The sequence below is a fragment of the Orussus abietinus genome, unplaced genomic scaffold (genome assembly GCF_000612105.2).
Source record: "Orussus abietinus isolate OABI.00-Male unplaced genomic scaffold, Oabi_2.0 scaffold13, whole genome shotgun sequence".
Lineage (NCBI taxonomy): Eukaryota > Metazoa > Arthropoda > Insecta > Hymenoptera > Orussidae > Orussus > Orussus abietinus.
The window spans coordinates 947,164-960,569 of record NW_019394887.1 but is presented as its reverse complement, the minus strand read 5'-3'; the positions used below and the strand labels follow the sequence as shown (position 1 = coordinate 960,569).

At 48.4% G+C, this 13,406-nt stretch overlaps 1 protein-coding gene across 3 annotated transcripts; it reads right to left on the bottom strand.

The window, feature by feature from the left end:
- Positions 1 to 3: 3 nt before the first annotated feature.
- On the bottom strand, positions 4 to 2,074 carry LOC105697411 (cyclin-H). Of its 3 annotated transcripts, none has more exons than XM_012420717.2 (7): positions 1,945 to 2,074; positions 1,667 to 1,769; positions 1,278 to 1,502; positions 1,021 to 1,194; positions 700 to 925; positions 506 to 617; positions 4 to 421 (listed from the first exon to the last, which is right to left on the bottom strand). In XM_012420717.2, exons 2-7 carry the CDS (start codon positions 1,748 to 1,750, stop codon positions 277 to 279), a joined length of 966 nt encoding a protein of 321 aa, XP_012276140.1. In that variant the 5' UTR covers positions 1,751 to 1,769; positions 1,945 to 2,074; the 3' UTR covers positions 4 to 276. The 3 variants fall into 3 exon arrangements, with proteins under 3 accessions (XP_012276140.1, XP_012276148.1, XP_012276131.1); XM_012420725.2 differs by lacking the exon at positions 1,945 to 2,074 and adding an exon at positions 1,851 to 1,919; XM_012420708.2 differs by lacking the exon at positions 1,945 to 2,074 and having other exon boundaries at positions 1,667 to 1,844.
- Positions 2,075 to 13,406: the final 11,332 nt, after the last annotated feature.

Genomic DNA, 13,406 nt, shown 5'->3' with positions numbered 1-13,406 from the left:
GAGAATGGGTACTTACTAATGTTAATGCATTTATAATAAGGATACATTGTATGCGTATTAATCAATAATTCAGGTATGATTAGAACGATCGATTTGACGGAACGGCTTGCTTGGTTTTTTGGGATTATGAATTGCAGTTGTTCCGGAGTGAATTTCATTTGTACCTATATCTGATGAGAGTAAGATTATGTTTAATAAATGATTTGGAGGTAATTTTAGAGATCAGGAAACGGTAGGCACTGGAAGGTGCGATGCAGGAGAGATGTTGAGTGTTTATTATAAAAACGAGAGGGAGTCAGGAACTTTGCTAACACCCAGGATTTTCTCATCGTGAGCTGCTTGGTCTTGAATGATCTTTGCATATTTTTCGTTGTCCCGCAAGTCCTCTTCGTCTAGCATCTCCTGCATGCGTTGCTTGTAACTGTCATTTCAAGAACATCCATTATTACGTAATAGATATAAAAGTAGATTCTTGAACTTGTAGAAATAATCGTGGAATATTTACATCTCACTGTCGGGATTGTTTTCCTGGTTTCTGCATTTGTCGAGCTTCTTTTCGAGAGCTCTGACCGTTTCCTTTGGTGGTTGATCCAGAAATTTAACCATCGATCTTATTTCTGAAAGGTTATTAAAATTTTATATACGTGACATTGGATTAAGGGTACTGTAGAATAGATGTGAAAAAATTGCAGGACTTACTTCTGACGGCTTCGATTATTCCTACTAACTTGTCTCGTGAAAATAGGGTGTCCGTCACGTAATTATCCAAATTTGCTGCAGCTCTAGAAGCAGCATGTAAAGTAGCTGCTAATGCTATTTGACTAGGTGCATAGAGTAAAATGCTGTCGGTTAAGAAAATCCTCTCTAAGAACTCGTCTATGTCTGGTCTGAGTTTTTCTGGGTTTTCCAATAAGGTATATCGAGTCTGAAAATATAAGTCACAAGGGTACGGTGCCAATAATCTCTGCATAAACAAACATAGTAATAATGAAAGGATAAAGAAGCTAAAATAGTTCCTACCTTCATATCGATCATGAGACCTTCAACAGGTCTGAATGGATTATGTACCGTTAGATTATAGTTCAACTGCTGCATCAGTAATAATTCATTGTTGAGAATAATGTCAGAGGCTTTTTCCCTATCTCCTTTAATATTTGCCACGAACTGAGATATCGAAACATTAAATTCTTCAACCTAACAGAATATTTTTTTTCAAATTAACACATTATGGAGCATCCCTTTTCGTTCTGCAGATACATAAAATTTAATGAAATTACCTTGCATGCTAAATAAACGCATGTAACTAGAATTTCTTTTGGATGGTAATCCATGACGCTATTTCTAAGATAAAATCTCTTGAAATAATGCAAAGCAGTTGCTACGGTGGTACGTGGCATCGGTGGAGTAAAACGTCGACAAAAGTCTCGTAACTGTAGTTCATATTGACGAAGAAGCATGCGCTCATCCGAGACTGAAAGAAAATATTCCTTTCGCTGTTCCTCCTGTATAAAGGGTATCAAGATAAGTCAATTTTATCCATTAAATATTAAGTTTTAAGCTACCTATTGAAGCACAATTAGATTATTTCTCAACAGACTCTAATGTAGACACCAATCTCACAACAAAATTAGCTGTAGAATGCAATATTTATACATAACCTACATACCGTCATGCCAGTTCCATGTTTTTCGATAAATTCTGCATTAGTCTTTTCCCGCAGGGCTGTCAACTCGTTCTCATCGCGGAACATCCAATGTTTCTTTTGCGTACTTAAAGGAAACATGTTATCTCATAATTGTTCCCGTTTAATAATTAAAACAATAACTTAACGTCTTTAAAGTCTTACCGACCAGCAAGAAAGCCAGTTGCAAGTTTTCCTCGCGAGAGTTCGTTAATATTCAGATTACCTAAAACTGCAATGAAAATATTTCTCCGAATACTCACATTAAATGACATTTCAGTTCCAGAGTTTCTATCCCTAGTAGAGATCACTATAATGTTTATATTTATACTTAAACATATCAGATTTGTTAGTATTTTTATGAAAAAACGTGGCGATGGAAACGGAATGTTGTTTCCACCTGTCGGGAAATCGTAGAACTCAGTAATTATAACTCATTGTCGATAAAATCGAGATTTACAAGAGGAGTGGTAGAAGTTCTCACGCGCCCTCCGAGATGGCGCCGCCGTCGCGAAACGCCGCACAAAGGAGGGAACGGTTCGCCACGCGAGACGGGGAAAATATTGCCGACTTTACCCGCTATCCCCTATTCTACCAATACCAGTAATAACCGAGCTTAGTATTAGTTCATAATCGGGTAAAAATAAAGCGAAACCTCTTTAAATTCTCAGGAGTTCCGATCGTTTACCTCGCTGGGAGTCAAGAGCGTCGACACGGGGCAAACCGGCGACATTACGATTAGCGCAATAACACGAGGAGTCGCACCGACACGTAATAATTCACCGTGGAAGTCGGCGCGGCGTGGTAAGTAAACGCATGAATATTCCCGAGGGAAGGGCGGCTACTTATTCATTTAAATTTATGGAGCAAGAACACCAACGTCGACAAAGTTTAAAATTCCCGGGGCGGAGGGGCGCGCTCCCGGCAGGCGGTTCCGCGTATCGTTAGAATTTATTATTTAAATGATTTTGGTTAAAAGCCGATTTTGCAGGGGCCGCTCGCTCGCGGGCCCGGCGCAATAAACAAGGCTTAACGCGGTGCGGCCGGACGGCAGGAGGGTGCTTGCTCGATTTTAATATGTACGCCCCCGCGAGCGGTTGCAAGTCCGATCTAAAGGGGCGTTCCTCCGGCCCTTTGTCAACCGACAACCGACGCCGCTGCATCTGATCACGATCGCAAGGATACCGCCGCCATCTTGTGCCCCGAGGCTCGGAGTATCCGCCGCTGCGAGTTCTTGCGATGCCTCGCCACGGCGTTCGCCGTTTCCCCGAGAACCACCACGAAGAATACTCGGTGAAAAAATCGCCGCATGGTGAGGCAGGATTAAATCCCGAAAAAAATTATCTCCCTAACGTGAGCGCAAGAAATTACCGCGTGTTTCTTTGTTTCAGAGGGCCTCGCCGTGTCGTTCAATCGATGCACCTACGCTCTACAGCCTGCTGAGGAATCTTAAATCGACGTGTCCACGGTATCGATGCACAGGGAGTTACGTAATGTCCACATGCAAACCAGGTTGGTCGTGAAAAATTCCTGGACGCCTGCTTTTTCTGCCGAACCGTGATCGTTAGCGCGGGGTGGTAAAAATTCCTTTGTCATTCCCAGACAAACCTGGCTGTCTTTTATACTTGTTATTTTCCGCGAGTAATAGGGCACTAAAGCGTAAGATTGCCCAAGTAGTGGTTACCGTTCTATGGGTAACCGATAACGCTATTTCTAAAACACGTCGTTTATGCCCCGCGGTGACCGAAGGTAAAAACCGCGAAGAAACGTATTTTGTAAGGTCAGCTGTTATTAATATTAGGGTTTTAATTACTTCAGGCCTCGTGGACCGAGATGTACCAACGATGAGGATTCTTTCTCTTCGTGGGTGTGGAACTCCTCCGTGAGTTAAAAGAATTATTTCCCCCAAAACCGCGCGGTACCACCTTCCGTTTCCATTGGCGTTCCCCATTAATCCAATATTGCGGTTTCCCTCCACCCTTCGAGGGCTCGCGTGCCGAACTCTTCCACCTTATGGCGCTAACTTTGCAAACGTGCCCTTCCTCCAGGTTTACCCTGGCCCACGAGGTTGCAAGGCATGCAACCCCCGGCAAGCTGGCTCGGCGTTCTACCTTCACGGCGTGCACGCGTTACACGGCGAAGGGGAAACGGAAGAGGCACCAGGGTGTCGGTCTACTAATGCGAAATCAATGCCGGTGGTTTAGCCACGAGGTGTGACGGATAAAGTGGATTACCACACGCCCTCTCGACGGATGGCTCGCCGCAATCAAGAGGAACTTTCCTCCGAGTACTGCGGACGTCGCTCTAATAAATTGCTCGAGCTCCTCCAGGTTCGTGTTAACGCGTCAGACGGCGTTCCCTCGACATCGAGAGAAGTCTGCGAGGCCCTCGATTTATCGTTACAAACTACTTCCGACCAATCGCCTCGATACTGCCAGAGCCATTACGAATCCACGATCGTACGGTTACGATATGACGCTTTTTGTTAATTCAGTTTATGAGTTCTCGCGGAATTTCTATGGGACATGTCGTTGCAGTCACGGAGGTTTAAGGTGATATCGTTTATGAGACTTTTCCCAGAGCTGAAATCTAATAGTCTGAAGTTTTGCCGCCTAAATGCCCAGGCCTTAAATTTTCGAAAAGATTGAAACGAAGATTATTACGGACTAGGGATTTAATTTTTTGTTGTGGGGATATTTTTCCTAGGGTTAAATCGTGCCGAATTGCGGATCTCTGTGAATCGTCCCGAAGGGTTTCATGTCACTTGTTTTTATCCACTTCCGGCCATTCCGCGGCGTCCCGGAAATTGTAAGAATTCCGCCTTGAGAAGACACGCGACGTCACGGAACGGATTGATTATTCATGAGAATTCGTCAAATCGTGACTCGTCATCTATGGATATTATTAGTTTTAGAGACGGTGCATGAAATAGGGTAGATTGGAAAACGACAAATTAATTCAGGTTCCGGAAAATGCGACGTTGGGTCAAGAATGAATACCTGCGAGGTTGAGAAAAAGTGCACCTTGTGAAAATATTCCTTGCCAAAATATTGCAAAGCCACGTATTGTTTCAACGTCGGTTGAGCAGGAAAATGATTTAAGGATTTAAGAAATGAACGCGTTTAATGTCCGATTTTTTTTTTTATTAAGCTCGCAAGATCCGCTGTGAGATCTCCGAGGGAAATGACAAATTGCAAGTTGCACTCGCGATAACAGGCAATATTTTATATCTCGGTAATCGGCCGTCGCATAATGGCGCTCATTAGCTCGTGAAAGGATTGCACGTATCGTACAAAATGTTTGACGCCGTGCACGCGTCCTTAACGTAATAAAATACAATAAATCTCGGGTTCAGGGGAGCGTATAGGCACGCAGCTGCAGGAACGGATTTTCCGCCTCCTGGTGGATATATTTTAATCGAACCCGCCGACAACGAGCTAGGAGATCGACCGCGATACCAGGTTGCCCAGGAATTAGTACTCGAGAGTACTCGGCAATTAAGAGGTCCCCGAAGTGCAAGTGACCAGAAAACACGAGAAACAAGGAAAGGAGGTAGAAGTCAGAGGGAAGAGTGATTGCGAAATAGCTCTTAACTTGCGCAAAATTTAATTCCACGGTGGAAAACCATTAGATCTTTAAGCGGCCCCCCGATAATACAGTTTACAGTGGCCGATCGTTAAGTGAATTCTAATTGCGAGGTACGGAGTAATTAAATGGTGTTTAAGTACTGCAAAGGAAGTACCGAAGCGCCGGGCAGTGAAACACCATTCAATTAGGGTAGAAGTAACCTCCGTAATCGATTAGTACTCGGGGAAGAAAAGGTCGGATCGGGACTCGGGATTTCGAGGGGTTCTTCGGGAAGGCAAGAAGTCGGTTCCTAAAGGTCATTCACTGATTTCAGGAGCGAAAGGGTTGCCGTTAAAAATGCAGAGACTGGCCCTGGGCGGGAACACCGAGAGCACGCGGGGCAAGAGAAGAGAGTCCCGGCAACAAGAAGAGTCCCGAGGGAGGTCGAGGATAGCCGATGGCTCCAGGAGGAGGCGTAAGGCAGGACAAGGAGATGGACCAAGAGGAGCAGAGGAGGCTGCGTACGGGATAATTACAGAGAAGAGAGCGGTGGCTAGACCCACCGAGGCAAGCGTCGCCCAGGGCGCCCTGGAGCACTCCGAATCGCCGGGCCCAGCCTCCGCAGGACCAGGATACTAATTCGTATTCCTGCCCCTTCTGGCCCTCCAAGGGCCCAAGGAGACCCGAAAGGGTTCGGGGCTCTTGCGAGGGCGGAAAGAGAGTAGCAGGCCTCGACTTCGACGGACTACCAGGTCGCGATTTATGCTCCTCGTTCGGTCTGGTGCAACGACTCATTTGGTACATTAGTCGGACTACATACATTTGCATCTTGCACTGTTCGCAAAACCGAATGTACTCGTCACCGTGACTCGAGCGCAATCGCATTCAGTCTGTATACCGATCTAGTACTTCTGAGTATATACCACGTATGTTGGTACTCGTTGGACTAGAAAGGTGCGCTGGATGTTCCCTCCGCGAGTAATTATGCTAACCACGTTCGCACGATAATTAACGTATCGTAATCAGCGGCTACTTCGCGTAACGCGACGTAACGCACTCGACTATGCAACCGGTCCAGATCTCGTCGGCTACCCTGAGGGCTTTGGGCAGGAACGCTAAGGCTCGTGTACCCTGGCGACGACCTCGCATGTGTGCAGTACTACGACGACGGTACTAGCACACCCATTCGAGCGCATAAAGCATTTTGTTCGTTGTAATTATATGGTAGTCGCGAGGCGGCAACGGGAGCCGGCGACCTTGCGTGCTGCGCGAGGGTGAGATCGGGAGGAAGACTCCATGTCGATCCGAGATTCCCTCTGCAGATGTAAAGGGTTGAGTCTCTCGGTTGATCGATATCGCTGGGACCTAGGAAAGAAATAGTTCTTCAACTACCGCGAGTTCCAGCCACTTACTGTAATTGCGAAGTCGACGTTTTCTGAAATTAAGGTCACTCGATAATACCTATAAGACTTTATCCCGAACTGGGTACCGATTCATTTGAAATTTCACCAACCGAATATCATGTCTACTTGCAAATTTATTTATAAATAGTTTCTTTAGTTTTGATGAAACGTTACATTTCATGGGCGAAGGGACTTTCCCTAGGGCCTCCACATTCGCGTGGTGAAATTTCGAACGATCTGGTACACAGTGCCACCTTAATCGGTTTTAGATTTGTAGAATTTTGGGGGAAAACGTGATTTGGAGGGAAGATTTAAAGAGGCATCTCGATTCGGATCTTTGGAGGCCTCGAAGAGGTCCGGTCGACCGACAGATCGCGAATAAGCCGGTAGAAAGCGAGCGGCCGGATTATCCACTTTTGCGGTAATTCGAGGCTGCCATTGCGCAAGCTGCACTGCGCAAGATGGCCGCCGCCCGGCGCGTCCTCCTATTGGCGGACGCGGGGCGCGCTATTTGAGCGCCGGTTGGCGGTACCGCGGCGCGAGTAATTTTGATCGTGATTATACTAATTTCATAGTATGCCCCTCTCTGGACGCTTAAGCACCGGGTGAGTTCACTCGAGCAGCCAGTCGAGGCCGCGCCAACGTGCAGCCCGCAAAATCCGCGGGAATTTCGAAAGGACATCCGAAAAGCACGAGAACGCCTCTCGCTCGAGCAACCAACCGACGGGAAAAATGTGAAAAAGTACCCCAACCTGGAAGAAACGCCGATAATTACCCGAAATATCATCCAGGACTTTTGGGAGACTATATTAACCACGAGGAGGAAATCTGCCTGGAGAAATTTACGACTTCAGGGAGTTCAGGGTTCATCAAAATGGCGAGGATTGGGACTGGCGGCCATCTTGGAAAGGGACAGAAATTCCGGATTAGAGTGGAAACCACTTCGAGGGATGTTTCGTATCGATGGTGGCCAGAGTCGACACGGGACGTGACCTCGACTGTTGATACGAACCTCGGGTATATCGAACGGTAATTGTCTCGCGTTGGTGCGGCGTATTCGCGAGCAAGAGGGTCCCTCCCTCGCCGGTCGGTCGGTCGGTCCGTCTCTCTCTTCCGCGCATAAGTCGCCTCGCTCCCTCTCACTCGGCCTGCCCCGCGAATCCTCCGTGGCCTCGATGCCCAAGTCCGCCCGTGCGGCCGCCTCCTCCGGGTGGGGGACTAAATTACCACAATTTCGTACTTTTTTATCCTGAAAAAGGAGGATCATTTTTGGTGGAAACGCAACAATTTTATCGGCCGTTGTTATGTGAGATCAGTTGGTGCCTACTGCCGCTACGCGTTGCACCTGCCTCGTCGCTCTCTCGGAGAGGAGCAGCTCCCGGGAGCAAGGACTCCACGTAGGACTCTTCGGGACGCCGCTTCGCGAAGACGAGACCCTATGGCCGCCATCTTAGCCACCGGAGAAGAGAAGAAGCGACCCCTGCCTATTACAGATACCAGAAGACGGTGGACCGGGGTAAAACGAGAATGTCGCTGGACTTTCGAGAGGAGTCGCCATCTTGGAAATCGCGAGAAGAGACGTCGCGTCGTTGCGTCATACTTATTCGGTGGTTGCACTCGGTGGCCGCCATCTTGGAGGGTGCAGAAGACCCGGAACGGTTGTAACGAATCTGGCCGTTGTTTTGGCAGTCCTGAAGAGTGAAGATAACAAGAGGGAGGATAGAATATATCGATTTGAAAGTGAGATCCCGTGGTTGCACCCTACTTATTCGCTGGTTGCACTCAGTGGCCGCCATCTTGGATCCAGAAGTGACCTTGCGATGGAACTTCCAACAACAATCTCAGACCTGAAAAACATTCCCCAGATCAACCCTAACTCCAACGAGATAACCCCAACACCCTCGAAATCGGTGTAATTAGTGCCGGAAGAAATTCACAACAACGGCGTCGCCTTAATCCCGAAGACCCGAAGAAACTGTTCATCGTTTCAACCCTTCCAGACACGTCCCACCTTTACGTGAGTAAAGCCATTTAAAATTTCTTTCCTCGTTAGTTTTAGAAATACAAAATACCGACGAAAGCTGAATTCCGCCTTGTCGCAGGAATTTTGCAGCGCCCTGAAGCCTCGTTTCCAGAATGTCTGAGATCAATTTTTTACGTTCATGGAAACGAGGTTCCCTGGATACGAATACCTTCTTAACGTACAATTACGACGCCATATTACGTTGGGGAGGGATTTTTATTTCTTGATCTCATCTATGGATCGATCTGGTTCCCATATCGCGCTTCGAGCGTCGGTAGCGCATTTCGGGGAGCTGCTCAAGGGCTCGCTTTAATAAGCGGCTGTTTTAATTAGCAGTGAAAAGTCCGCGGAGCTTCTCGCCACGCCCGCCATCCTCCACTCCCAGCTTCCTCCCGGGTCCATCTCTTGGTCCATCTCTCGGAGATCCGAGATCTCGCTGCGCCCTGGGGCACCCTCGAAGTACCGGACATCACTGGCACTCCCGGAAGATTTATACGCTTCGAAGGGCCTCGTTCCCTCTTGCCAACCTTCCTGCGACGTCAGCCTGCTCGTTTATCCCTTTTTCTTACCGACTTCTCAGCTAAAACACACCCCGAGGTGGCGACTACCACGCGAGAGAATGCGAATTCTCTCTTGAACTCGGGCTAGGGATATATTTTTGTGACTGATTAACAGATATTTAGAACATGTGATCGTTGATCGAGGTTCATACATTATGGTATAAACGCGTAAGATATAAAATAGTTATATCAGCTGAATAGATAAAATGCGCCCTGAGGTGGAGAACATATTTTTTAACGAAATTTGAGGATCATCGCGATTTACCTACAAATCGATGGAGACTAATACACTTTTCGATAAACGTGCACTGTAAAATGAAATTACATCGAGGGAAACTGTAACATTACCGTTGGTTTACGTTTTAAAAAGTGACCGTAATAAGCGTACCGTAGAAAATCCGAGGTTATTGGACGGTCGCTTAAATTTCCGACGAGAAAGAAGAAAAAAAAAAACTCGAAGGGCCATCAACAATTTCATGCAAGAAGTAATTACTCGGGTAGAATGTCTTCGGCTCCACTTTATTAAGATACTCGTCGGAGAACGACGCCGTCGACAAAAACCGTCGAAGAGTCGAACTCGTAAGATGGTTCCTTCATTTCGGCGCGGAGAGGATCCATCGCTGCCGGGAAAAGGGGTTAAAAAAGGACGCCACGGAGGAAGGAAGACCGCAAGGGCGAAGAGAGGACGAAAATGAAATAACGAAGAGCGAGGAGAGAAGGACGAGGCTCCGGGGGAGGCGTGGCCGGGAGGATATGCGGCTCTCTCAAAGCGCTCTTCCCTGGGGATAAGGCCCTAAAGAGGCTCCAGGAACGAGAGGCGTCGAAACTGGAAGCCTCGAGATAAGATCCCCTAGTTATCGACAGGACTCCCGTTTCTCGATCGAGCCTTCTCCTCGAGGATTAAATCCCGAGTCTCGAGCAACCTCGTAAATCCTTAATAAACCAGGACTCAAGGACGGCCCGGGAGGGCCGAAACCTGGAAACCCAAATCCGGACCGTCGGGATCCCGAGCGGAGTCGGAAAGGACCTCGAGGACTCCTTTTAAGGACGCGGGAGCGTTCTCGTTTCTCGAATTTGCCCTAAAAACAGGAGCAGGACGTCACGTTTCCTCATCTTTCTTGGTTATGGGTGTAGTCTCCTTTATCGGGACCGATTATAAAAAAGTCCTCTCATCCGGTCTTCCACTCTTTCGGGAGGGCAAAGGACCTCGGCGGGAGATCAAAGAGGCGCCACGTCGAGGTCCCTTTTCCGGGGATATATATCTCGATGGGGTAAATTTCGATAGGTCGATCGAACTACCAGTGCCAACCTCCCCGGAGGGCACGGAAACGAAGGGGCTCGACGCGGAAAGGAACGGAATACGGCATTTAGGCTTGTAATTACAGCCTTACTCGGCCGTAGAAGCCGGCAGATGCGGATAATGATACCCCGAGAGGATGTCTCCTGGACCGGGCCCAGACTCCGGGCCCGGCGCCAGAAATCCCGGATTTCGACCACCTACGTGCCCCGGAGGAGGCGTCGGCGTCGACGTCGGCGTCGTTCTCGTAAATAGTCCCGCGGAGGAAAGAGACCGGGGCCGATTGGCTGATTTATAATCGACGCCGCCGATAGGTGTTCCCTCGACACGATTGCTCTTGTCGCGGGACTCTGTCATTATCCGGAAACCGGCGGGCCTTATTAACGACGTCGCACTCCTTTCACAGGGCGAGGCACGAATCGATTCGATGATTGCCGGGTATCCGGGGAATGATCCTGCTTACACGCGGGGAATTGAGATTTCGATCCACGTACCGGCTGATCTTTGAATTAAGATGATGCGAAAGGCGCTGAGAAATTTAATCGAGGTCGGTCGATTAATATTCATGTACGCCCTTTTTGGCGGTAACGTTATTTTAAACACGAAAATGGTAACACAAGCCGACGCGTCACGTTACCGATCTCTATACTTATGTTGAAGTCTTTTACAGTGCACGTTGAGAAGTATACGTATTAAACTCGTTTCCCTTTTTCGACGTTTCGGAGTAAACATTGTAAATTTCCCGTACTCTCTTAATATCTAATCTGTCATTAATGATTTAATAATATTTAACAATTCGTTCCCTCGGGTCTCTATCTGGCCGGAGGTCTATCTAAATGCAGATGATAGGGATTCGGTACCGTGTGCAGTGAAAGAAACAATTTCCCCGGTTTTTGCCGCAGCTTTCGGGGGGACGCCGCGCGGTAGAAGAAGCCGAAACGCCCCGCGGCCATGGCGGCCTCTAATTACCAAAAACTTTACGATCCGCTCGTCCCGTGCTGTCATTTGTTTGCTTAAGCACGCCGGAAGTGCTGGCTAATTGATTCCCCGCTAATTTGTAACGTTGCCCGAGTAAAGGTGGCCTCATGCCGAGTCTCGGACGCCATTAGCTAATTCCCTGCGGGATTCGTCATCGGCTGAGTTTCGGAGATAACCTCACTTTTTGCCCCGACTTTGTCCTTTCTTCCGCCGCTGATGGATGCTAATTTGCGGCCCTCTTCTTCCGCTGCACTATAAACCACATTCACTGAAAAAAAAGTGACGTCAGTCTAATGAATTTATTAATTGAAAAAATGACCGTCACTAAACCGGATTTCCTTCGTGAGATTTGTTATCAATCTGTAGCCAATGTATCTTAACGAAGGAGGAAGCATTGTTAAAATTAATAAATTCATGCTTTGGCACGATCAGATTTAAATCACCTATTTTATGTGGTGAGTGAAATCCAGGTTTCTTATAATGTACTTGGCGCGAAACTCTATCGAGTTTTTTGGTATAAATAATAGGAGGGATTTTTTTCTTTTTTCAACTTTTTCATATGCGAATAAAGTGGCTCTGTCTATGTTTAATTATGGAAACTTCGGATTGGGCCTTATGTCGGTTGTTTTTTGAGATAAAATCCGCTGGGCCATATCGACCGTCGAATCGATTGGTCGATCAGTGAGGCCCCGCGGTGTCGAAAATTCTGGCAAGGCCCAGCTGCTTTCCTACAAACGCGTAACGTGCAGCCTGGGCCCTCGCAGTCCCCGGAGTCGAGAAACGAGTCCCAGCTTCAGGGCCTTAAATTTCGATTTCGCATACTCCGCATGACAGGTGGTCCCTCCGTTGAGTTTTCGGGCCTTAAATCGAAGAGGCGATTAGCATGCCGCGAGGTTACCGGGTTTCCGTCGGGGCCCGATATTCCTCATAAGGCCCAAAATCGAAAAGTCGATCAGCGACGGCCGCGGACCCATAAGAAGTCCCGCGTCGATTAGACTCGCGTTTTCGGGATTCGGCCAATGGGGCCCAAGTGAGGTCCCGGAGATAAGGCCGGTGTGTAGCGTTCCATCCCCATAAGGCCCAAAATCGAAAAGTCGATCTGCGACGGCTGTGGACCCATAAGAGGTCCCGCGTCGATTAGACTCGCGTTTTTGGGAATCGACCAATGGGGCCCTCGTGAGGCCCCGGAGATAGGGCCCACTCCAGGGGCGAGAGAAAGAGGGACCCAGAGAGGGGTAATAACATGGCACCGCACGAAACAAACCGACGAATTACTATCGATGCCGAGGCCGCGGGTTCTGCGAAAGCGCTCGACAGACGGACGGACAGACAGCTAGCGCAGGGCCGTACGGCGGCGGGCCCCGAAAAGAAGGCCCGGGGCCTCCGCTGGTGCAATTACGAGGGCCCGCCGGCCCCGGCAACCCCGACATTATCCCCAATTATCCGCGTACGTTTGAGGTTAGGTTTTCGAGCCCGGGGCCCGGTGAGCCCGCGCGAAGGCATCGCGCCCGTGGGCCCCGGTTCGGCGCGACCGCCGGCAAACTTCACGGGGCCCAAACGGAGGGGGCCCAAGGCCCGAGGGAGGGGGAACGGGGACAGCCAGAGTCGGCCCCTCGGGGGAGGACCATTATGTGGCGTCTGGCGTCAGGGCCGATTCGCTTCGCGACTTGGAACCTCCCGATCGCGAAATCGACCCGCAAACTGGGCCCAGGAATCCAATTACCCTGCCTAGGGCAAGGGGGACTTCAAATTCGAACCTCTCGATGTCTTCCATTGATTCGATCGACACGGAAGCATAACGAATTATCCGCAAACATTTTATTTGAAAATATGTTATAGAATTATAATATTCACTTTTTTTTACAGTGTGTAAATCCAAGTCGATATTTAGTTTACG